This window comes from Trichosurus vulpecula, chromosome 1 (genome assembly GCF_011100635.1).
Source record: "Trichosurus vulpecula isolate mTriVul1 chromosome 1, mTriVul1.pri, whole genome shotgun sequence".
NCBI lineage: Eukaryota > Metazoa > Chordata > Mammalia > Diprotodontia > Phalangeridae > Trichosurus > Trichosurus vulpecula.
Window position 1 is genome coordinate 480,615,695 of NC_050573.1, and position 25,777 is coordinate 480,641,471.

A 25,777-nucleotide genomic window follows, 5' to 3' on the forward strand; every position below is an offset into this window, starting at 1 on the left:
GTCAAATGGTATGCGCAGTTTTATAGCACTTTGGATCTAATTTCAAATTGTTCTCCAGAATGTTTGGACTAGTTCACAGCTCTACCAGCAGTGAATTAGTGTCCCAATTATTTTCATGTCTCCTTAGGCATTTGTTATTTTCATTTTCTGTCATGTTGGCCAGTCTGATAAGTATGAGGTAGTATCTCAGAGTTGCTTTATTTTGTATTTCTCTAATTAGTAGTTATTTAGGGCATTTTTTCATGTGGCTATGGATAGTTTTGCTCTCTTCTACTGAAAACTGCCTGTTCATATTGTTTGACCATTTATCAGCTGGGAAATGGCTTTTATTTTTCAAAGTTTGGCTCAATTTCCTCTATATTTGAGAAATAAAGCCTTTATAAAAAAAATTTGTTGCTAATTTTTTCTCCATGTCCTATTTTCCTCATAATTTTGACTGCATTAATTTTTATTGTGCAAAACATTTTTAGTTTCATGTAATCAAAATTATCTATTTTACTTACTGTAGTCTCTCTCTTGTTTGGTCATTAATATTCCTTTATCCATAGATCTGATGCATACATTTTTCCATGCTCCTCTAATTTACTTATGATATCACCCTTTATGTCTAAATCATTTATTCATTTCAACTTTATTTTGGTATACAGCATGAGATGTTGGTCTGTGCCTAGTTCCTGCCAAACTGCTTTCCAGTTTTACCAGTAATTTTTGTCAAATGTTGAGTTATTATCCCCAAAGCTTTGCTCTTTGGATTTATCAACCACTAGATTACTATGGACTTCACTACCGTGTATTGTTTATTGTAAGTTTTTCTTTTTTATTGTAAGTTTTTCTGTCCTAGTTTGTTTCATTCTTACCCTGCATTTTTCTTTTTGCTGCAAAAAAACTTATTTTTGCAGTTTGAATTGATCTGCTTAGTCTTTTGTAATTTCTCTTAAATCAGGGATGACTGGGAATTTTCCATCTCTTTACAGTCATTCAAACTACTCTAACTTCTAATTTTTATGACTCTTATAGTTCTAGATTATTAACCTAGTTGGGCTTATTTTGGTAAATGAAGAACATTTTTTTCTAGGAATATGTTATCCTTAACAGTTTGAACTTGATTATTTAGAAGTCAACAATGATCACCATATGTTTTTACTTGTTTAGAAAATCTTTGTTAATCACAAAAGAGTTCATCAAGAAATTCAACAACACAGAAAATCCACAGGATAAGAAGCTCTTGCAGGACCAGGCTATTAAAATGCTATTTAGATGCAAGGTAATTTCATAGCGTTTATCTGGTTTTCTTCTTCCATTTTGTGACAGCTTACCTATGATTAAAGCCTGGCAGAAAAAGTTGGAATAATAATTTGCTTGTTTCATTATAAATTGTCAGGAATTAAGATGAGAGTTAAAGATTGTAAACAACTTGTTCAGTATCAAATGAATTATGCAAATTCCACAGAAATAATAATAGGATATAATCTATCAGTGAACATCAACTCTAAATGTTAAAGTTAAGCACATGATTTTTGTCAGTAGAGATTAGCAAAGTGAGCCCTTGCCTATAAAAAGCACAAAAGTTTTATACAAAATGTTGTTCACCAAATGAAGATGTATTCATTGGCAGTTATTGCTGCTTAGTTCAAAGAAACAATTAGAAAAAAAAACTCCTTTGTATTTAGGCCATTGTGTCTGTTTATGTGAGATTTATTTTTCAGTGTTAAGAACTATGGATTTGAAGGCCTTGAGCTTGAATCCTAGTTCTGCCACTTACTACTTATCAAGTCATTCGTCTTCTGTTATCCATAGTTTCTTTAACTCTAAAATTTGGGCATTGAACTAGACCTTTGGGATCCCTTCCACCTTTAACATCTATGACCCTGTGACATATATACCTACGGCAATATTACAGTGACATATCTCTAATAACATTTTGGGGAAGAAAATATACAAAGCAATTAGTTTTTCTTAGGGGAAAAATAGGTTTTCCTTAAACTCAAAAGTAGTTCCATTAAGGCCAGGAGATTAATCAAGAATTCAAGGAACATTATACCCATCAGAGTCCTAGGAGAGCCCCAAACTCTTTTAAAGATGTAGAGATATCTCTACATCTTCTTGAACTGAGGCAGATAAAGATATTGACCTAATACCAGGCTGTTTCACATCAGGACATTCTGAAGAAACCTGAGTTACTTGTTAGAAAAACAGCATTTACAGGGAAACTTTTGTTTGTATAGCCTACATTCCTAGTACAAATCAATATGGTAATGAGAAAGGAGAACTGGTATTTTTGACAGACCTGAGTTTAAATCCTAGTTCTGCTACTTACTTTCAGTGATGTTACTCTGAGTAAGTAACATGTCCTCTTTGGACCTCAGTTTCTTCATCTGTAAAATGAGGAAATTTGACAAGATTATCTGGTGCAGTTCTAAATCTTCTGCTCCTTACTATTGACATGGAGTCTGCGGCTTGCTACCCTCTCAGCTTGTTGGATTCCATCCTGCCTTTTTGACCACAAACACTATTTTTCTAGTCATGCAGCTGCAGCTCAACTTACTTGTCCTAGTGAGGAGTTTTAGTCTCTATCTCTATCTCTAATCTATTTTTGCTCTGACTTTTGCTTGGATGCCTGGTCTCAACTTCCAACTCAGATGAGCAAGACACTACCTCATTGTATCATAATAAATCAGCTGTAACACCAATGCTTTTGCCCCATTTTCATTTCTAATATATGGTCTCTCCTGGTTATGAATATAGTGTACCCCATTGGAAAAATCCTTAAACTTGCCCTGACTAAGTTGGCTAAAATATGATCAACAGAGAGCACCTAAGAAGTGGGCAGGGTATTGATGGGGGTTGCAATCACTCCAGGCCAGTTTAATCCCTCCAGTTTGGATTACTACCTTTCTCTGTCCCTTTGACGTCTATTCCACAATGGTAATTAACATTTGTTTGTTTTCCAGCTAAATTTGTAATAAAAAAGAATTTTTTCATTCTTATTTCATGAGCTTCTAAGACAGATGAAGTTTTTGGAAGGGATAAGACAGACCTGGATTATCCTAAAATTATACTTAAGAATGAACAAATCCTTTAAAATATTGTATTTAAAAGAAAGTAATTGCTGTTATAGAATCTTAGTTCTGGAAGGGCTCTCAGGGATCATCCAAGCCCTTCATTACACAGAAAGGGAAATTTATTTGCCCATGGTCACATAGCTGCTTGGATTTGACAAAGCTCATGGTAGAGTACCAAACATCAAATTTCCATTTGACTCGTGTTTAAATCAAGAAGAAAATGATAGCAAGATTAGCAGAAAAGGAATTATCAAGGTTTTTTTATTTATGATCTTTAAGAAAGCACAGGGAACTTTTTTAAGCCACTTGTTATGTTAGTAGTTAATTCTCATTCAAAGTGTTCACCCAAAATATTTCATTAAGAAAATATAAGCACTTTACCAATATTTAATAGAAATACACGAAAGCAAGTGGATAATTTACCTTAATGAAGCTTCAAACTGAAGTTTAATGACTTCAAAATGTACTTTGTTTAAGGTGATTTATAATCACCTTTGATAAATCACTGTCAACAACAATAATGCTGACATTTTCAAAATAAGAGTAATTATCTAATATCTAAATAAAATATATTGAAAATTCATAATATAAAAGTAATAAAGGTAAACATATAGAACATGATCAGCATTTCTAACCTTGAGATTATCAAAGATTATTTCAAAGAAGTAAACATTTGTAAAAAAAATATAATTTTTGTTGATAATAAACACTAACAAATCTTTTGTTCTCTTGGGGTGAAAAACTCTGAAAGGTTCTGTGAACATAACTGTTAATTACTGTAACTTTTCATGATGGACTGAACTCCCCCTAAAACAAACTTTTCACATTTCATATTTTTCCCTTTTCCCCATAACAGAGACGATTAGGACTCAGCAGCCTGGGTGTGGGTAGACATGTAGATCTTCCTGCTGCGTGGACTGAGGCAATTTATTTGGCTCAGTGCAAAGGAGAAATCCAGGAAGGTACTGTACTATAAACTCTGATTATGCAACCACTTTAAATGTTTTTCATTCAAACTGATTTTGATTCTTCCAAATTAAAAAACTGTAACTGCAAAGCCAGTACAATGCAGATATTTTTGTGTTTTCTTCATGCACAAAGTAACTTTACCAAAACTTCCTAAAATAATTCATTAATGTAGTTTTAGAATATAAACTGCATTGGGCAACATAGTGTGGTAGAAACACTGATAAATACAGTCAAGACAGACTTAATTTCAAATTCTCTCTGACACTTAATAACTATGTGACCGTGTATAGCTAAATAAACGCTTATCGATTCATTGATTTGAGCTTCACTTTCCTTATCTACAAAATGGTGTTAGTAATAACCATATACTCACCTATCTCCATAAGATTTTGAAAGGCTCAAATGAACTATTTAAGAAAAGGTGCTTTGAAATGTTAATGTGCTACATTAGATGATTATTGAGAATAAGGACTATGCCCATATCTTTATTTTGTAATAATTTGTACTTACAGCACCTAGGACAGAGGTATTCATAACTAGAAAATAAATATTTTCGAAGATGATGAAAATAGGTTATATGTTTACAAACTTGTATGCAGAATGTCACCTCATCAGGCTGCCTCAGGAAATATCCTTTCCCATCTACTTTTGTGGGGGAATTTACTTCTGAATTAAGAATAATAATAAGCTCTTTCCTTTTATTGCTGCAAGTACTCTGATATCCAAAAGCATAGTTACTTGCTATTTATTCCTCAGACCTTTTTCTTCTGCCAGGCCTCATCCCACCATGCTTACCTTACCTAAGGATGGGGTCTTTGGTGTCAGAGATGCATTTTCTGAGAACAAGTAGGGAAAAGGGAGAGAGGAAAAGAGAGAAAACTTAGTTTGTAATAGCTGCAGGACTGACATCTTCTATACTTATCTCCTTTATGAAAAAGTGGCTCATTAAAAAGAAGATGCAGGGGTCTGGTCTAACCTAGTCTCAAACTTGGCTTCTTCTGGCCTCTATAATGTAGTGATCAAACATTTTCTGTTCTTCCAGCCTGGAGGAATAATGGCAAAATCAAGATGATTAAGGCAGAAAAATTCTAGGGAAGAGAATTTATGCCCGGGGTTAAGGGTTATAGAAGGAAGAAAGGCCTTATAATTAGTAGGCAATGCAGAAGTACAGAACTAACTGAGAAAAGAACAGAGAACCTAACTCCTTTTATATTTTAGTGAATACCAAGAACAGCTTTTATTGTGAGGCTCACTGACACTGTAATTTCTCTTCTTCTTGCTTTGTTGTATTGATTATTTCTTCATAGCGGATGTTTTAAACCCCTAAAGACCTCAAAAAACTGTGTACTTAATTCATAAATGGGGATAAGGAATTATATATGGACTTGTCCATGTTGCAGAACAGCAGAAAGAGAAACAGGCGAGAAATAGGAAGAGACAGCAGTGGGAGGCTCCCAGGTCCATAGACAGAACATGAATGGGATAACAAATAGAATTAACCTATTATGTCACATAAAATATAAATCGGAGCAGTTCCTTGCATTTTTATAGGGCTTTATGGCTGTCAAAACATTTTATGTACATTATTTAATTCCAGCAACAATTCTGTGAGGCAGAGCAGGTATCATTATCCCTATTTGAGGGACAACAAATCTTAGATACAGACAGGTTAAGGGATTGGCTTCAGGGGAGAAAAATAGCAGCAGACCCAAAATGAGAACGCAGCTCTTCTGTGACTTTATATCATTCTTACCTTCTAATCTCCTGGTGTCCTATAATCTTTTCCGAGGTCTGCTTTTACCCACAGATTTACTCTAAATCATGTTAATTGCTTCCAAAGTCTAAAATTGTGATAAATTCTCTACTTGCATTGATGCCTAATTCTGACAAATAAAATAGAATATGTGGCTTATTGCTAACTCTCAGCAAACTGCATACTGTTGAAATTTCTTGCCATATTATGGGCAAAAGACAATCAGATGACACTGACAGCGACACTTTAAAATTTTCTATGACCTCTATTTTTAGACCCTATTTGGTGCTGAGCAGCTAGCCTGATTTTTTTAAATTTAACAGCCAGTTTGAAGTCAAGATGGCAGAATAGAAGGAGGATTCTAGCCAAATTCTCTCAGCGTTCCCCTCCAAACAATTTTAAAGTAACATGTCAAATTGAATTCTGGAACAGCATAACTAACAAATGGTCAGGGTGAGACATTTTTCCAAGTCAGAGATATTTAGGAGGTTCAAAGAAGTCTCTGTCACTAGGTTGGAGGCTAACCAGTAGCACAGTATTTTAGAGGCTGTGGCAGCAGCAGCAGCAATAGACAGAAAGGGGGGTTGGTTTTTGGGTCAGAAAAAAATTACAGAGGACCTCTATGCTGCCACTGTGCTTAGGACTGGGTTCTATTTTGCTGAATTATATGCCAGTAAATGGATAATCTAAATGAGATGGTTGAATACATAGAAAAAAATTACCTGGATTAACAGAAACGGAAATAGAATACTTTAAAAAGTTACGCAAGCAATAAATGAGCTCTTTAAGAAAAACTCGCTAGGACCAGAACGGATTTGCAATGAATTCTACCAAACTCTTAAGGAACAAATAATTCTCCTACTATATAAATTATTTTTTAAAAAAGAGGTAAAGGAAGATTCCTAACAAATTCCTCCTATGACACAAATATGGTTTTGCTACCTAAACCAGGGAGAACACTAACTGAAAAAGAAAACTATAGATCAAATTCCTGAATGAATATTGATACAAACATTTAAATAAAATACTAGCAATTATACTGCAGCAGTAGGTCACAAAGATGATGCACTATGAACAGGTCGGATTATTCCAGGATTGCAGGACAATATTAGAAAAACTATAAGCAAAATTGACCAAATCAGTAACAAAAACACCCCAAAATTATATGATTATATCAATAGATGCAGACCAAGCTTTTGGCAAAATATAATACCCATTTGTATTTTTAAAAATAGCAGAAAGTATAAATGGAACTTTTCTTAAACTGATAAGTAGTATCTATCTAAAACCAAAAGCAAGCCTCATCTGTCATGGGGCTAAACTAGAAGCCTTTTCAGTAAAATTAGGGGTGAACAATCAAGTCTATTTTCATGACTCTTCAATATTGTACTAGAAATGCAAGCTACGGCAATGACAGGAGAAAGAAATTGAAGAAATAAGTGGCAAGGAAACAAAACTATCACTCTTTGCAGATGATGTGATGGTATACTTAGAATACCCTAGAGAATCAATTAAAAACAATTTGAAATAATTAACAATTTTAGCAAAGTTGCAGGATACAGAATAAACCCACAAAAATCATTCACAGTTACATAGCTTACCAAGAAAAGCCAAAGGAAGAGAGAGACAATTTCCATTTAATAACTGCAGACAGTATAAAATATTTGGGATTCTAGCTACCAAGGCATATCCAGGAACAATTTGAACAAAATTACAAAATACTTTTCACACAAATAAAGGCAAATCCAAACAAGAAGAGAAATATTAATTACTCATGGGTAGGCCAAACCAATGTAATCAGAATGGCAGTTCTATCTAAATTAAAACATTTATTCAGTTCTGTACCAGACAACCAATTAATTATTTTATAGAGCTAGAAAAATAATAACAAAATTCATCTGGAAGAATAGAAGGTCAAGAATATCAAATGAATAAAAAAAAGTGAAAAGTCAGCTTAGCAGTACCAAATCTCAAATCATATTACAAACTAGAAATCATGAAAATGATCTGGTATTAGATAAAAAATAGAAGGGTTGATCACTGGGGTAGATTAAATACACGGTATGCAGAAGCAAATGTACACAGCAATCTAGTGTTTGACAAATATAAATATCCAAGCTGTGGGGGCAAAAATTCACTATTAGACAAAAACACCTGGGAATACTAGAAAGCCTTCTGGCAGAATTTAGCCATAGACCAACAACTCATACCACATACCAAAATAAGATCTAAATGAGTAATTGAACTAAACATAAAAGGTGACATCTTAAGCAAATTAGAGAATCATGGAAAACATCATTCATATTTATGGATAATGGAAGAGTTTATGACCAACAAGAAGTAGAGGGTATCACAGGAGGGAAAGTGGTTAATTTTAATTGCATTAAATTAAAAAGATTTTGCACAACAAAACTAACACCCAAAATTAGAAGTAAAGCAGTAAAAATTATAGCATTTCTTTGGTTAAAGTTTCATTTCCCAATACATGGGGAATGGAGCCAAACTTAGAAAAATAAAAGCATTTCCTTAGTTGATAGGTAGTCAAAGGATATAAAAAGGCAGTTTTCAATAGAAGAGAGTGAAGTTATCAATAGTCACATGAAAAAATTCTATGAACCACTAATAATTAGAGAAATACAAATTAAAACAACTCCAATGTACCATTGCACACCTATCAAATTGGATAACATGACAGTAAAGGAAAATGGCAAATCCTTTTTTTCTGTTCTATCACATTTTTATTTATTTTATTAAATATTTCCTAATTACTTTTTTTCTTTTTTTCTTTTTTAAAATTAATTTATTTAATATATTTCGTTTTCATCATCGATTTTCACAAGAGTTTGAGTTACAAATTTTCTCCCCATTTCTACCCTGCCACTCACTCCAAGATGGCGTATATTCTGGTTGCCCCATTCCCCAGTCAGCCCTCCCTTCTGTCACCCCACTCCCCTCCCATCCCCCTTCCCCTTCTTCTCTTGTAGGGCAAGATAAATTTCTATGCCCCATTGCCTGTGTATCTTATTTCCTAGTTGCATGCAAAAACTTTTTTTTTTGTTTTTGAATGTTTGTTTTTAAAACTTTGAGTTCCAAATTCTCTCCCCTCTTCCCTCCCTGCCCACCCTCCCTAAGAAGGCAAGCAATTCAAGCCACATGCATATCATTATGTAAAACCCTTCCACACTACTCATGTTGTGAAAGATTAACTATGTTTTGTTCCTTCCTAACCTATCCCCCTTTATTGAATTTTCTCCCTTGACCCTGTCCCTTTTTGAAAGTGTGTGTTTTTGATTACCTCCTCCTCTATCTGCCCTCCCTTCTATCATCCCACCTTTTTTATCTTCTTCCTCCTTCTTTCCTGTGGGGTAAGATACCCAACTGAGTGTGTATGGTATTCCCTCCTCAGGTCAATTCTGATGAGAGGAAGATTTACTCATTCCTCCTCACCTGGCCCCTCTTCCCTTCCTATGGAACTGCTTTTTCTTGCCACTTTTATGCAAGATAATTTACCCAATTCTGTCTCTCCCTTTTTCCCTCTCTCAATATATTCCTTTCTTATCCCTTAATTTTATTTTATTTTTTTAGAAATCATCCCTTCATATTCAACTCACCCTGTGCCCTCTGTGTATACACACACACACACACACACATACATACACATACACACATATATATATACCTACATATATACATGTATAGACACACACATATGTATATATATACATACACATATATATATGCATGTTCCTTTCAGCTACTATGATACTGAGGTCTCATGAATCTTACACATCATCTTTCCATGTAGGAATGTAAATAAAATAGCTCAACTTTAGTAAGTCCCTTATGATTTCTCTTTCTTGTTTACCTTTTCATGCTTCTCTTGATTCTTATGTTTGAAAGTCAAATTTTCTATTCAGTTCTGGTCTTTTCACTGAAAAAGCTTAAAGTCCTCTATTTTATTGAAAATTCATATTTTTCCTTGGAGCATGATACTCAGTTTTGCTGGGTAGGTGATTCTTGGTTTTAATCCTAGTTCCATTGACCTCCGGAATGTCATATTCCAAGCCCTTCGATCCCTTAATGTGGAAGCTGCTAGATCCTATGTTACCCTGATTGTTTTTCCACAATACTCAAATTGTTTCTTTCTGGCTGCTTGCAGTATTTTGTCCTTGATCTGGAAGTTCTGGAATTTGGCAACAATATTCCTAGGAGTTTTCTTTTTGGGATCTTTTTTGAGGAGGTGATCTGTGGATTCTTTCAATTTTTATTTTACCCTCTGGCTCTAGAATATCAGGGCAGTTCTCCTTGATAATTTCTTGAAAGATGATATCTAGGCTCTTTTTTTGATCATGGCTTTCAGGTAGTCCAATACTTTTTAAATTCTCTCTCTTGGATCTATTTTCCAGGTCAGTGGTTTTTCCAATGAGATATTTCACAGTCTTCTACTTTTTCATTCCTTTGGCTCTGTTTTATAATATCTTGATTTCTCATAAAGTCACTAGCTTCCACTTGCTCCAATCTAATTTTTAAGGTAGCATTTTCTTCAGTGGTCTTTTGGACCTCCTTTTCCATTTGGCTAATTCTGCCTTTCAAGGCATTTTTCTCCTCATTGGCTTTTTGGAGCTCCTTTGCCATTTGAGTTAGTCTATTTTTTAAGGTGTTGTTTTCTTTGATATTTTTTTCAGTATTTTTTTGGGTCTCCTTTAGGAAGTCATTGACTTATTTTTCATGGTTTTCTCGCATCCTTCTCATTTCTCTTCCCAATTTTTCCTCTACTTCTCTAACTTGCTTTTCCAACTCATTTTTGAGCTCTTCCATGGCCTGAGACCAGTTCATGTTTTTCTTGGAGGCTTTTGATGTAGGCTCTTTGACTTTGTTGACTTCTGTCTGTATGCTTTGGTCTTCTTTGTCACCAAAGAAAGATTCCAGAGTCTGAGACTGAATCTGAGTGCATTTTCGCTGCCTGGCCATGTTCCCAGCCAACTTACTTGACCCTTGAGTTTTCCGTCGGGGTATGACTGCTTGTAGAGCAAAGAGTACTTTGTTCCAAGCTTGAGGGGGATGTGCTGTTGATTTCAGAGCTATTTCTATACAGCCAGCTCTGCCACACCAGCTCTCCTCCTTCCCCAAGAACCACCAACCCGGACCTGACGCAAATCTTAAGCAGGCTCTGCACTCCTGCTCTGATCCACCACTTAATTCCTCCCACCAGGTGGGCCTGGGGCCAGAAGCAACTGCAGCTGTAGTTCTGTAGCTGCACCACCTCCTGTGCCCCTGGGGCGGTGACAGAACCGCAAACTTCTTCCCTCCGTCAGCGCAGCTTTTCCCACTAACCTTCTCTGCTGTCTTTGGTGTTTATGGGTTGAGAAGTCTGATTCAGGGCACTAGGGCCCTGTTCCGCCTGCTCCCGGTCTGGTTGGTCCTGCCACCGCCCACGCTGAGCTCCCTCCCCGAAAATGACAAGTTATGAAGGAAATGTGGAAAAATAGGGACACCGATGAACTGTTAGTGGTCCTAACCATTCTGGGGAACAATTTGACCTATGTCAAAATGGGCTGCAAAATTGTTCATATCCTTTGACCCATCAATACCGCTACTGTGTCTATGTCCCAAAGAGATCAAAGAAGAAGGAAAAGATCTATGTGTACAAAAATCTTTCTGGAAGCTCTTTTTGTGTTGTCAAAAAATGGAAATAAGGGGATACCCATCAATTTGGGATTGGCTGTAGAAGTTGTGGTATATGATTGTGATGGAATTCCATTGTTTAAGAAATCACAAAGGGACTAAGTTTAGAAAAACCAGGGAAGATTGATATGAACTGATGCAAAATGAACTTAGCAGAACCAGGAGATCATTGTATTGTAATGATGATCCAGTATGAAAGAATTAACTAATGTAACCAATATAGTAATCCTGGACAATTCCAAAGGATTTATGAAAAAAATGTTTTCCACCTCTGGAGAGAGAACTAATAAATTTTGAGTGCAGATTGAAAAATATTTTTCCTGCTTTTTTGTAATATTGCTAATATGGAAATAATATTGTGTATGACTTCATGTATATAATTGATATATTGCTTGCCTTCTCAATGGGGAGAGTAGAAACTGGAAGGAGGGGAAAAATTTGGAACTCAAAATTTAAAAAGGAATGCTAACATGTAAAAGAAACAATAAATTTAACTGCCTGCCTTTCTTTACTCATTTTCCTGTTAAAATGTGAGCATATCTTTTTCATACTACAACCTTAATATGATTATTATGATTATTTATTCTGTATATCCCATCAGATTGTGGCTTACTTAATTACCTAGCGGAGAGATATCTGAGAGATTCAGACATCATTCTTCAGGAATTTTCGTATACTGAGAAGAGGCTCGATGTCCACTTTTATAGATAATAGCTGTCTTAATATGGCACTTTATTCCTTTTATATTCATCCTGTCATCCAAAGATATTTGAATCAAATTCTGCTTTTCTTTCTAACTCCAGCCTCTTTTGTCTCAATATAGCCATTTTGTGAACCATTTCTTATGCCCTAGATTCAGACCTTCACCTTATATGCATTTTCTTTGACTCTATGTAATTCCATTATTGCTCAGTGTTGTATCATGTTATTTTTTTCTCACCATTGTGCTGGTAGCAAAGTTAATGGGTAAATATATAGTGTTAAAAGGGGTAAAAGAAAAGGCTAAAACCAGATTTTTCTGTAGTCTTAGATATTAGGGTGAGAATATTTTACTTCTTTTAAAAATATTTATTTTTTACATTTTTTTTAAAGTTTTGAGTTCAAAATCATCTTCCTTCCTCCAATTCCTCCCAATCGTTACACTGAGAAAGGAAGCAGTGTATCAATTACACATGTGAAATAATGCACAACATATTTCCATATTATCCATGTTACAAAAAAGTGAGGAAAAATGAAGAAAATGAAAAAACTGTAAGTAAATATGCACAGAGTTCATCAGTTCTCTCTCTGGAGATGGAGAGTATTTTTCTTCATGCATCCTTTGGAATTGTTGTGGATCATTATATTGATCAGAATAGTTAAGTCTTTCACAGCTTATTACCATTATTATATTGCTCTTACTCTGAAAAATATTCTCCTAGTTCTGCTCACTTAATTTTGCATCAGCTCATATGTCTTCCTAGATTTTTCTGAAACCATTCTCTTCATCATTTCTTACAGTACACTAGTATTTCATCACAATCATATGTTCAGCCATTACCAGTTAATGGACATCCCTTCAATTTCCAAATTTTTTGCCAACACAAACAAAGGTACTAGAAATATAGGAAGGTTTCTAATTTATCCTCCTTGCAGATAAAGCTTGCTTTTGGTTTTAGTTAGATACTACTTGTCAGTTTCAGAAAAGCTTCATTTTAATCCTGTGGTTTCTAGCACAAGATATTGTATTTTGTCAAAAGCTTTTTCTGCATCTATGGATATAATCATATGATTTTGTTGTTTTTGCTATTGTTGTGGTTAATTGTGCTGATAGTTTTCATAATTTTGAATCATCCCTGTATTCCTGGTATAAATTCCACCTGCTCATAGTTTGATATTTGTGATATATTGCTGTAGTGTTCTTGCTAGTATTTAATTTAAATTTTTGTATCAATATTAATTTTAGAATTTGGTCTATAGTTTGCTTTCTCTGTTTTTGCTCTCCCTGGTTTAGGTATCAAAACCGTATTTGTGTTATGATTGTCTCTTTTAGTTGGGTCTAATTTTGCTCTTACTTTGTCTGAGATCATGATTTCTACTCCTGTGTTTTTATTGCTTGAGCTGAAGCATAATAGTTTTAGCCCCTTATTTTTACTATGTGTTTTATTGTTTCATTTGTGTTTCTTGTGAACAACTTATTGCTGGCTTCTGGTTTCTAATCCATTTTGCTATTCACTTCCATTTTATGGGTGAGTTCATCCTGTCCATACTCACAATTATGATTGCTATTTCCATCCATTCTTCTTTCTTTGGTCTAACCTTCTCTCTGTGTCTTCTTTCTGTCTTTCTGTCTGTGTCTCTCTCTGTCTCTGTCTGTCTCTGTGTCTATATTTCTATCTCTCTCTTTCCTCAGAAGTCTGTTTTGCATCTGGCCACAGCCTCTCTTAATTTGTCCTCCCATTATTATAGGCCTTCCTTTGTCTTAGTACTTTCCCCTCCTACTTCATTGTTGGGTAAGATGATTTCTTTACCCAATTGAGTTTGCATATACAGTCTTCCCTCTTTAAACCAGTTTTGATGAGAGTGAGGTTCAAGTGTTTCCCACTCCTCATTTTCCCCTCCATTGTAACAACTCTTCCTTGCATTCCTCTTTTATGTGTAGGCTATTTTCCCCATATTTCTTCTCTCTTCACCCTTCAAATCTATTTCCTTTATTTGTATTTGATCTGTTTTCCCAATCAGTTGTTTTTCTGGTGAGATATTTCACCTTTTCTTCTATTTATTCATATGTTTGACTTTTTGTTGTTGTTTCTTGATGTCTCATGGAATCATTAACTTCTACTTTCTCATTTCTAATTTTTAAGGTATTTTCTTCGATGGGTTTTGTACCTCTTTTATCATTTGGCCAATTCTGGTTTTTTTAAGGTTTTGTCTTTAGTATTTTTCTACCTCTTTCACCAAGCTATTAATTTTCTTTTCATAATTTTCTTACATAGCCCTCATTTCTTTTTTCAATTTTCCCTCTACTACTCTGATTTTTAAAATCTTTTGAAATATCTTTCTTTAGCTTTTACATGAATTCTTTTTATTCTTATGTCCAAACTGCATTTTTCTTTGAGGTTTTGTTTGTACACATTTTCACATCATTGTCTTCTTCTGAGCTTGTGTCTTGAGTTTCCCTGTCACCATAGGAGCTTTTTATGGTCAGGTTCTCTTTTTGTTTGCCCAATTTTCCAGCACATTTCTTGACCTTGAACTTTATGTTGGAATTGGGTTTTGCTGACCTGGGGAGTGGAGAGGGCTTGTCACTGTCCCAAACTTCAGGCTTTTTTGTCTTGGTGTTTTCACAATTAATTTTGAAAATCTGTAAGTTTTTAGTGCTTCCAAGGTAGTATCATCTGGAGAAGGTTGTAGTGACTGGTCACCTGGTCTTTGCTCTTGTTTTTACCCAAGTTCTCAGACCACAGTTTTTCTTCTCCCTGGAAATGCCATTTGGAACTAAGGCCCCTGCTCCTTTGTGACTGTGCTTCTGTCTGCTCAGGAACTGGTAATGGGCAATGGAGTTGCCAATGTCTAGCCCTGAACCCAGTACTAGCATAGAGTTCCCATGGAATCTCTTTCTGAACCGATGTCCAATCCTCTTACTATCTCTGGTCAGTGAGAGCTGCCAATATTTCTGCTGCTGCTACTATCCCCAGCACAGCCCCCAAGAGCCACAGCTGGTGTCACTGCCACCACACTTTGACCCCTAGCCAGATATGTCTCCAGTGCTACAGGCCTCTCCTTTCTCCTAAGTTGTCCTGGACTGGACAAATGTTTCACCAACCTTTTGTTGTCTTTGCTGCCTTAGAATTCAATCTGACACATTATTTTTAAACTGATTGTAAGGGAATACTGGGAAAACTTGTCTAGTATGCCTCTTTTACCCTGCCATCTTCAAATGTTTTACCTGTTCCAATTGTTCCAAGTAATTCAGGGATAGGTGCAGTTCTACAAGATTATTCAAATCACTGTTTATTATCTGTAATCACTCATTGACTTAGCTGACTGAACAATTAACAGTTACAAGACCAAATTAAGGCACATGATAATAAATATTAAAACAATACCAAGATTTTATGTGAACTCATTCTCATATTTTTAAAATTTCAGAAGCTCTAAACATGCTTTGTACTTCTTTGGATCATGCCTGCTTGAACTTCAGTCACCTGACAACACTATTTTTCATTGCTGAGTCGGTTTTGTATAGAATCTGCTGTGATGCTTCCCAGAAATCATATTTATACTCAAGCGAAATAAAATTGACAAAGGTACTTTAAAATTGCCATTTTTTTCTTAATTTGCTACATATATCCATATACTATGTATTTTAGAACCTAAATGGGCTATTCTGTTTTATGATGAATTTTTCTTTTGTAATTTAGTTTTCTCTTCTTTTCTTTAATATATACTTTATTGTTTGACATAACATATCCAGAGGCATGAGAAGTAGCATGGCATAGTGGCCAGCCTTGAAGCCAGAAAGACATGAGATCAGAGAGAGGGCAATTTACTTAGCCTCTCAAGTACTTTAGGCAGCTCTCTAAGATTATAATTTGTAGTGCCAACCTGTTTTGAAAGAATGTTTCCTCACCAGAGGGACTTTTTTGTACCAAGGGAATCATAGGTTTAGTCTCTATCTTTGCCCTCATACAAAGAGGCAGAATTTTGAATAGACAGGTGGCCTCTGAACCAGGAAATCCTGCCTCTGCCCATACTGGACATGTGACCCTGAAAGTTATTTAACCTCTGGGAAACCTAAGACTGCAGAGAAAGTAGTGACCTTTGTTGGTCGAGAGAGCTTCCCATCAAGTAGTACTCCAAACTGATGAAATCACAAGTCCAGTCCTCCCTATAATATCTAGTAATTTTTGTTTCATAATTAAAAAAGAAATATGTGGATAATCTTAGTTTTAATAATGTTCTTCTATAGTTAATCTTTTGTTACTTTGATATTTAAATCTTCTCATTCCTAACAGGAAATTGATATCTGTATTTATGTAATGAATTATTCCATTAGTATCAACCTTTTGTGTGTGTGTGTGTGTGTGTGTGTGTGTGGGAAGCTATAAAATGTGAAAATGCTCTTTTGGTTTTAGCCCCTACTTCATATACTACCCTTATAATTTTGTGATATCAGTCAATTGGTTATTTTTAAAAATTTGTTTAAAGTTTTCTTTTACTTAGCAAAAATCTATTTTCTCTCCCAAACACTTCCCTTCCCTGCATTGAAGATATGCAGTCAAGCCAAAAAAATCCTCTCCTTGACCATGTCCAAATATATGCCTTAAGCTGTGCTGTAAGTCCTTCACTGGTTTGTTGGGAGGGAGTTAGCATGGTCCATCATTAGTTTTCTGGAATCATAACAGATCATTACATTGATCAAAATTCTTAAGTTTCTGGTCTTTGTGATATTGTTCCAGTTCACTTGACTGAATCAGTTCATACAAGTCTTCCCAGGGTTCTTTGAAACCATCCTCTTTATCACTTATTAACACACATTACATTCATATATCACAATTTGTTCAACTGCTCCCCATTTTATGTATACTCTTAGTTTCCAGTTTTTTACCATCACAAAAAGAACTTTATCAAATTGTCTTTTTTTGTTTGTTTTTTTGTTTGTTTTTTACACATGGGTTCTTTTTGTCTTTATTTGATCTCTTTCGGATATAGACCTATTAGTGCTATTACAGAATTTAGTACCTTTTTGGCATAGTTCCAGACTGCTTACCAGAATGGCTAGAACAACTTAAAGTTGTATGAACATGCATCAAAATGTCTTTTTTTCCCCATAATCGCTCTAACTTTTGTCATTTTCTTTTTTTTTTTTTTTTGAGAAATTTAGCAATCTGATGATGGTGAAGTAGAACCTCAGAGTAGCTTTTAATTTGCATTTCTCTAACTAATAGTGATCTGGACCGTGGTTTTTTTTTTTTCCACATGGCTATTAATATCTTAGATTTCTACCTGAGAAAACTGCCTATTCATATGCTTGGACCATTTGCAAGTTGGAGAAGAGCTCTTATAAGTTTGAGTCAGTTCCTTATATATCATGGAAATGACTTTTATGAGAGAAATTTGTTAAAAACATTTTCCAGTCATCAATTTCCCTTTTAATTTTAACTGAATTGATGATGTTTTATGCAAAATATTTTAAATTTCATGTAGTCAAAATTGTCCATTAAATCTTCTGTGATCCTCTCTATGTGTGGTCATGAAATCCTCACCTATCCATAGATCTTGCTCTTCTGATTTGTTTATAATGACATACTTTGTATGTGAGTAATGTATCCATCTGGACCTTATCTTGGCATATGATATAAGATATTGATCTATACCTCATTTCTGCCAGAAGGCTTCCAATTTGTTCCCCTAGAAGTTTTTGTTGAATGTCAAGTTCTTATCATAGTAGCTGGTATCTTTGGTTTTATCAGACACTAGGTTATTGCATTTGTTTACTTCTGTATAGTTTATACCAAATCTGTTCCATTGATCAATCATATATATTTTTTTTTAGCTAATGCTAAATCATGTTATGGGTGCCATGGGACTCAGGTTTACCTTCACCTTTAGTAAGCTGTCCCTCTTCCCTCCATTCTGAGTATGAGCTGGATCTCTTCTTTTTCTTTTCTCCATGGGCTGCTGGCCCAGTGGGAAACCCTTGGGTTCCAGGAAGTTAATATCGAAGCTATAGTGTATACTTTAGCCATAATAGGATTGGAAGAATTGGAAGAAAATTATTTATAAGCAACTTAAAAAGCTAAGCATGAATTTAGTGGTTAGAGTTAAGGTTAAAATTTAAGGTTAGGTTACAGTTTAAGGTTATGATTATTGCTTTGTAAAATAATTTGTAATCTGATATTCCACTTCCTTCCTACTTTTTTTCACCATTATTTCACTTGAGACCCTTGACCTATTTTTTTTCTCCAGGTGAATTTTGTTATTATTTTTCTACCTTTATAAAGAAATCTTGTAGTAGTATAATTGGTATGACACTGAATAAGTAAATTTATTTAGGTATTTCTGGTTTTTTATTATATTGTCTTAATCTACACATGAGCAATTAATACTTCTCCAATTATTTAGATCTGTCTTTATATGTGTAAAGAACATTTTGTAGTTATTGTCATACAGTTCCCATGCATATCTCAACTCTTTTATACATTCTGTATTTATTTTAAATGGAATTTTATTTTCTATCTTTTTCTGATTTTTGATAAGAAGTAATATACAGAAATACTGATTATTTGTGTTGATTTACTTTATATTCCGCAACTTTGCTGAAGTTGTTTCATTTTTTTAGTTGTATCTGGGATTCTCTAAGTACACCATTTTATTTCTACAAAAAGCAGTAATTTTATTTTCTCTTTGTGTATATATATTCCTGCAATTTCTTTTTCTTTATTTTTATAGCTATCATTTGCGGCGTTACATTTAACATTAGTTGTGATAATTGACATTTTTGCTTTTCCCTAGTCTCACTAGAAAAGCCTCTGATTTATCCCCATTATTCATAAGACTGACTCTTGGTTTTAGAGAGATATTATTGAATATATTAAAAAAGGCCAGCTTATTTTTTGAAAGTATTTTTAACAAGAAGAGATGTTAAATACCATCAAAAAAATTTTCTGTATTTATTGCCATAAGTATATTCTTTTTCTGTTTTTCTTGTTATTAATATGTTCTATTATATTTCTAATTTTCATAATATTGAACAAATCTTGCATTCTTGGTATTAAATCCAACTTGGTAATAATGTATAATCTTTGTGATATGTTGCTGTAGTCTTTTTTGCTAATAGTTTAGTTTAAAATTTTACATTTCATTAGTTCTTTAGTGATACTGGTCTACAGTTTTCTTTTTCTTACTTTGACCCTTATTGGTTTAGATATCAATATTATATTTGTCTCTTAGAAGAAATTTGATAGGACCTCCTTTTCTGCTATTCTTCAAATGGTGTATGTAATATTAGAATTCATTGGTTTTTGAATTTTAAATAGAATTTGCTTGTAAATACATTTAATCCTTTTTATTGCCTTTAGGAGTTACTTTTAGCTTGTTTAATTTCTTTTTCCATGAAAGAGATAAGTTTTCTGTTTCTTGTTTTGTTAACCTGATTCTCTGCTGTTTTGTAAATATGTATTACTTTCATTTGTTGTCAGTTTTTTTTAGCATATAATTTGGCAAAATTGTTTCTAATAATTTTTTTTCTTCATTTGTTTTGAATTAACTTCATTTTTGTCATGAGTTCTTTGGTCTTAATCTTTTTATAAAACCAATGGTTTATTTTTAATACCATCAAGTTTTACTAAATAAATTAAATTTCTTTCAATTTTATTTCTATTAATAATATTTATTTTATATAATTATACAATATGTACAAATTATACAATTATAATACATTTACCAAATTTATTACTTTTTTGATTTTCAAAATTCCTATTTTGGAGTTTAATTGGGGTTTTTTAATTAGTTGGTTTCTTTTTTTTTAAATCTGCAGGTTCAATTCATTGATTTGTTTTTGCAATCCTTTGTTGGTGAAGGTGTTTAGAGACATGAATTGCTTTTATAAATTTCATATTTACTGCATGTAAATTGTTTTGGAGGTACAGAATGTTTTGCCTGTATCTCAAAAAATTTTGGTATGTTTTCTCACTGCTGTCATTAGTTTTAATGAAGTCATCCATTGCTTTTAATTTCTTCTTAGTATTTTTATTTCACTAATAGTCTGTTAAGGCTATATTTAATATCCCTGCCCTTTTCCATTGGTTTATATTATTTCTGTGCTCTAATGCAAGCATTTTCCCTTTCTTTCTCCTCTGTTCCCCTCTTCCCATTCTCTTCTTTTGTTTCCTCATTCCTCACTCATTCTTCTGTAGGCTTTCTTTTTCCTGTGATACTACAGGAGTGATTTTCCCTTTACTGTTAGCTTATCACTTATTTAGGGGATATCACATTTTTCTCTCTTCTCCCACTGCCCCCATTTATGCAATCTCCCATTCTGTAATTTAACACCATAAAAAAGACACAGTGTTATGATATTTTGAGTTGTCTCTATACCATCATTTCCATCTGATTTCTGCTTTTAACTTTGTCTCCTTGTGTATTTAGATAGAAATCTATTACTGGTATCTCTGTTGCTATGTTGGTGTTATTGTCTATGGTTGCTGTGTTTCTTTACCCTTCTTTGTATTTCTATTGTCTGGAGTGTTTGAGAAGCAAGCAAAAGCTCTCCTTTTCTTTCTAGAAATGTTCTGAATGCCTTTTTTCATTATTATTATCAGGGTTTTTTAAATTTATATTTAGGCTCAGATTTGTAGATAGGTCACTTTAGTCTGCAACTTAAGCTTTTCTGGTCCCTCTTTTCTGGAGTGTGCAGAATAGTCCTCTGTTTGTTTTATTTTTGTTGGTGTTTTTTTTTTAATTTCCTTTCCTTTTTACTTGAAGGTCTTTCTCCTAGACGATTGTGGAATTCCTTGTTTGTCAGTGGGAATGATATGTTTCAAATTTTGCAGCACAAATTGTTTTTTTTTTCTTTTGAGGCAACCTGCTGATTATTTTAATTAGCAGTTTGTTTTTTATGTCAGAGGTTCTGGGCAATTTTGTGTATTGTTTCATGTGGTATTCAGATTTTTTGACTTGTCATGTTTGTTGGGGAGACTGATAATCTTTAAGTTGTCTCCTTGTCTTCTGTCTTCAAGATAAATATATTTTTTTTTACTTATGTGGAGATTATACTTTATTTTTATGTTACTGATTTTTGTTTCTCCTCTTCTTTATTGTCTTTCATTTTAATACATTTCCGTTTCGGATCAGTTATCATTTCTTTTGTTTCTTTTGTGAGACTTGTCATTCTGACTTCAAGTTTTTCTATTCTGCAAATTATTTCTTCTGTGAAGGCCAGAACTTCTATTTTTATAATTCTTATTTCTTTTTTAAACCATTCAGGAACATTCTCCTCAGGTTCCATTGTCTCCTGGGGAATCCATATTGTCTTCATGGCTCATCAGGTTTTGATTCGTATTCTTTTTTCTTGAATACTTTTTCCAGGTGCCTAAACTTTTTACCTGATCTAGAGGCCATATTCCATTTTTCTCTTATTATCTTCCTCATTGATTTATCTGCTTATGCTCAAAGTCTTTATTTAAATTTTCTTCCTCCTGAGATCTTTGATGATTTTATTTCTCCCCCCTCCCCATTTTCCCCTATAGCTTACTTTCTGACTCCTTCCCTTTTAATGGTGGTTTCTCTGGAGGTTGGATCTCAGAATCCCTCAGCTTACCCCCATGTGGAATTTTTCGTGGTTTGCCAGGCTTGGGTGGGGGTGGGGGCAGGGAGAGCAGAACTGACTCCACATTGCAGCTACACTGTTTTCCTCCAGCTTAGTGTAGTGTCACACAGTTTCCTGCCCCCTTTCCTATTATTCCTCCATTCTCTTGAAGAGTCTTATTGTGTAACAGAGCTTTGTCTGCTGATGTGACTCAGAAATAGTTTCAATAACATTTAAACAGAAGGTAGCCTAATCTATAGGGGCAGGGCATTAGTATAGTGCTTTTACTACACTCTGCCTATTGTGCATATATTCCCCTGAATGTCCCAACAACTCAAAATTGAAATGTTAATACATCATCCCTTCCCACAAAGTTTGTACCTTCTCATAACTTTTTTGTCTTTGTTATTAGTAATGTCACTCAGTTAATCACCCCTGTCTCACAACCCAGAATGATTATTTTATTCATCCCTCCCTTATAGCCAACATTCCCTCAATTGTCAGGTTTTATTAATTAAGCCTTTATAAAGTCTCTCAGTTATGCTCTCTTCTTTTTATTTCCACTGTCACCCTTTCAATTCAGGTCCTCATTACTTCTTGCAACAGTCTCCTTAAATCCCCTAGCACTTGGTTTTTTAGCAATTATCACTGTCTGCCTTGCATTTGTGCAGTTGTCTTGGTTCCCCTACTATTTTTAAATTTCCTTTAAAGTGTTGGCTGTGATTTTTTTTCATCTTTTATCTCCTATAGTTAATGCCTAGGAAAGTGCCTTGTACATATTGAGTGCTCAATAAATGTGTTGAATAAATGATTAAATGAATGAATACATCATCATCCTTTTTAATAAGGTCAGGAACTGTGTCTTACTCATGTCACTGCATCATAGGTACTCATTAAAAATTAAATACTTGCTAAATTATTGTTAATAGTAAGATTTAATTAATGAGTATTTTTGATGTATATAGGAGACTTGTTCATCTCATCAGTGGAACACCATGTACATTATCTGAAAATCTGCAGGAACAGCTTAAGGAATATATAAAAATATTTTTAGATTTTCATCAAATATATCAAATTATTATTTCCACTGAATTACCAAAGCAAAGATTCAGAGAATATCAACTTTGGAAGGGACATCAGGGGTCATCTACTGCAACCTATACCTACACTGAAATCTCCTTTACAGTATTTCTAAAATAAGACTGCTCAAAGACTTCCAGTGAAGGGGAATCCACTGCTTTCCAAAAAACTCATTCCATTTTTGAACAGCTCTAAGTATTAGGGTGATTTTCCTTTAATCAAGTCTAAATTTTGCTTCCGCATGCCTAAAAATATTACCTAGGATGTGTTTCTCTGCAACTTCAACTCATAACTTCTGATTAATCACTCTGGCGTCAAGCATAGTCAGACTAGTTCCTCTCCATTTAACAGGCCTTCAAATACTTGAAGACAGATATTTATGTCCTCTCTCAAACTTTATTTCTCTTTGTCAAATAGTTTCTTCAACCAATCTTCATGTAACATGGGTCTCCAGGCCTTTCACCATTGAACATTCTCCATTGAGCGCTGTCCAGTTTGTCAATGTTCTTCCTAAAATTTGGATCACAGAATTTAACAGAATGCTAAAGATATGATTTGGAAAAGGCAGAGTACAACAAGACTATCATTTCTCTTCTTTTGGTTATTATTTGTTTCAATTTAGCTTTGTATTCCATTAGCTTTTTTGGTTACCATTTCACACTATTGATTCATTTTGAAATCCTTAGATTATTTTTACTTGAACTGTTGCTGACTTCTGTCTCTCTGATTCCGTATTTGACAGCTGATGTTTTGAATGCCAGGATAATGTTTTACACTTATTCCTGTCAAATTTCCTATCTTGAATGAAAGTCTTTATTTTAATCCCTCATCTTCATGTGGGTTCTCGAAGGCTATGTTGAGAGTGCTCAAGCTTTGTCAAAATCCAGCTCTGGGCAAGTCACTTAACCCTGCTCACCTCAGTTTTCTCGTATGTAAAATAAGCTAGGGAAGGAAATGGTAAACCACTCGAGTATATTTCCCAAGAAAACTCCAAATCATGTCACAAAAAGTTGGACCCAACTGAAATGACTCAACAACAACAACAAAAACAACAAAAAGTAAATGGACTATCTGTTGGTTATTCTTCACTCTTGGCATGTGACTAGCCCATCTTTTTTGCTCATAAATCATTTCAAGATATCTTTTAATCTACCATTCTTTCATAATACCCTGTTTCTAATATATTAATGATCCATCTTGAAGCTTTTCATTATCCTCAGGATTATATTCATTTTCATATTTCATACAGACATGGATTTATGTAGATATAGATATATGTAAATAGCTTATGGCATTCCATATACTCACAGGCAGACATATATTTATATATACACATGTATGTATGTATATACACATACCTATATGGAAAGCTATACACATAAATACATACAAATCCATGGATAATCTCTGTAGGTCTGGAATAACAGGCATTCATCATCCATTTTTCCTGTGTTAGTAGATAGGGCAAACTTTTTTTTATTTGTTTGTTTTGGAGGCAATCAGGGTTAAGTGACTTGCCCAGGCTCTCAAAGCTAGTAAGTGTCTGAGGCCAAATTTGAACTTAGGTGCTCCTGACTCTAGGGCTGGTTTGCCAGTAGCTGCCATGTGATTGGTTTTGAACTACCAGGGCTTAATGCAATCAACCTGGTCTTAATTGTAAATAGAAGCATCTAAAAGACTTCATTATCTATGGGAAATCGCTCTTCAACTTGAATTTTGCTTTGGATCTTTTCTATGAGAGTGGCTAATCCCTTTGCTAAAAGTTATCTCTGTCACCTTTCAAAGAACTTTGTATAATTTTGGCATAGCATAGGAGAAATCTTGTTGGAGGAGAGCCTTTAAGGTACCATTCTACTCTCTCAAATCAAATGCTTTGGAAAAATAGACAAAAAACAATAAACACAATGAAGCTTTCTGATGTGGTCTACTATGGAATGGTTACTTTTAAAAACCCTCAACAGGGATGCCCTTTATGGGTGTGTATATTAATCTTAAAATTTTAAAATTAATAGCTGGTAAAGTAGGTTAGTAGTTGTTGATATTCTCTCATATATTCTTTGTGTAATTGAAATTAAATTGGATTGAATTTAATTAAAAAAAACTAATTCATGGAAAATTTTCAGCTGAGGAATTTTGCACTCATTTCAATAAACTGCAATATTGCATGTCTTGTGTATGTATATATACATACATACATGTATATGTATGTATGTATATATCAGTTTCTATGGCTTATGTTCCTGTTGCCTCTTGGAAATGATGCAGCGCTAATTTGTAATGTTTATCCTACTACATGCAATGTGAAATGTACCATGTACAAAATAACAGCAATATTATGTGATGATCAGCTGTGAATAACTTAGCTATTCTCAGCAATATAACAATCCAAGACAACTCTGAAGGACTTATGGTGAAAAATGCTATCTATCCCCAGAGAAAGAACTGATACTATCTGAATACAGATTGAAGCATACTTTTTATTTTCTTTATTTTTCTTGAGTTTTTTGTCTGTGTTTTCTTTCACAACATCACTATTATGGATATATTTTGCATGACTACACATGTATAATCTATATCAAATTGCTTGCCTTCTAAATGAAGAGTGGGGAGTGGGAGGGGAGAAAAGGAGAGAATTTGGAACTAAAAGTTTTAAAAAACGAATGTTAAAAATTGTTTTTACATGTAACTGGGGGAAATAAAATACTAAATATCCTACTGCATTCATGATTTTCTGAAATTTTTAAAAATATGTGCAAATGAGGGAGATATTTTGTGTATTATTTTCAACAACTCAACTATTATAGCTCATAAAACTGTAATTATATGTGTCTATATATGTACATACATACATACACACACATATACATATATATATATATATATATATACATACACATTTCAACATGATCTTACCATTTAATTGAACCTACATCTCAA

The 25,777-nt window shown here is 34.0% G+C and overlaps 1 protein-coding gene across 1 annotated transcript in view; it reads left to right on the forward strand.

Annotated features, from left to right (window-relative positions):
• The window catches only part of TMEM232 (transmembrane protein 232), a 216,127-nt gene that overhangs the window by 17,580 nt on the left and 172,770 nt on the right, over window positions 1-25,777 (forward strand). The window contains exons 2-4 of the mRNA XM_036747734.1: window positions 1,153-1,264; window positions 3,919-4,024; window positions 15,601-15,758. Of these exons, the coding sequence (XP_036603629.1) occupies window positions 1,153-1,264; window positions 3,919-4,024; window positions 15,601-15,758 (376 nt within the window). The remainder of the gene's footprint in view (window positions 1-1,152; window positions 1,265-3,918; window positions 4,025-15,600; window positions 15,759-25,777) is intronic.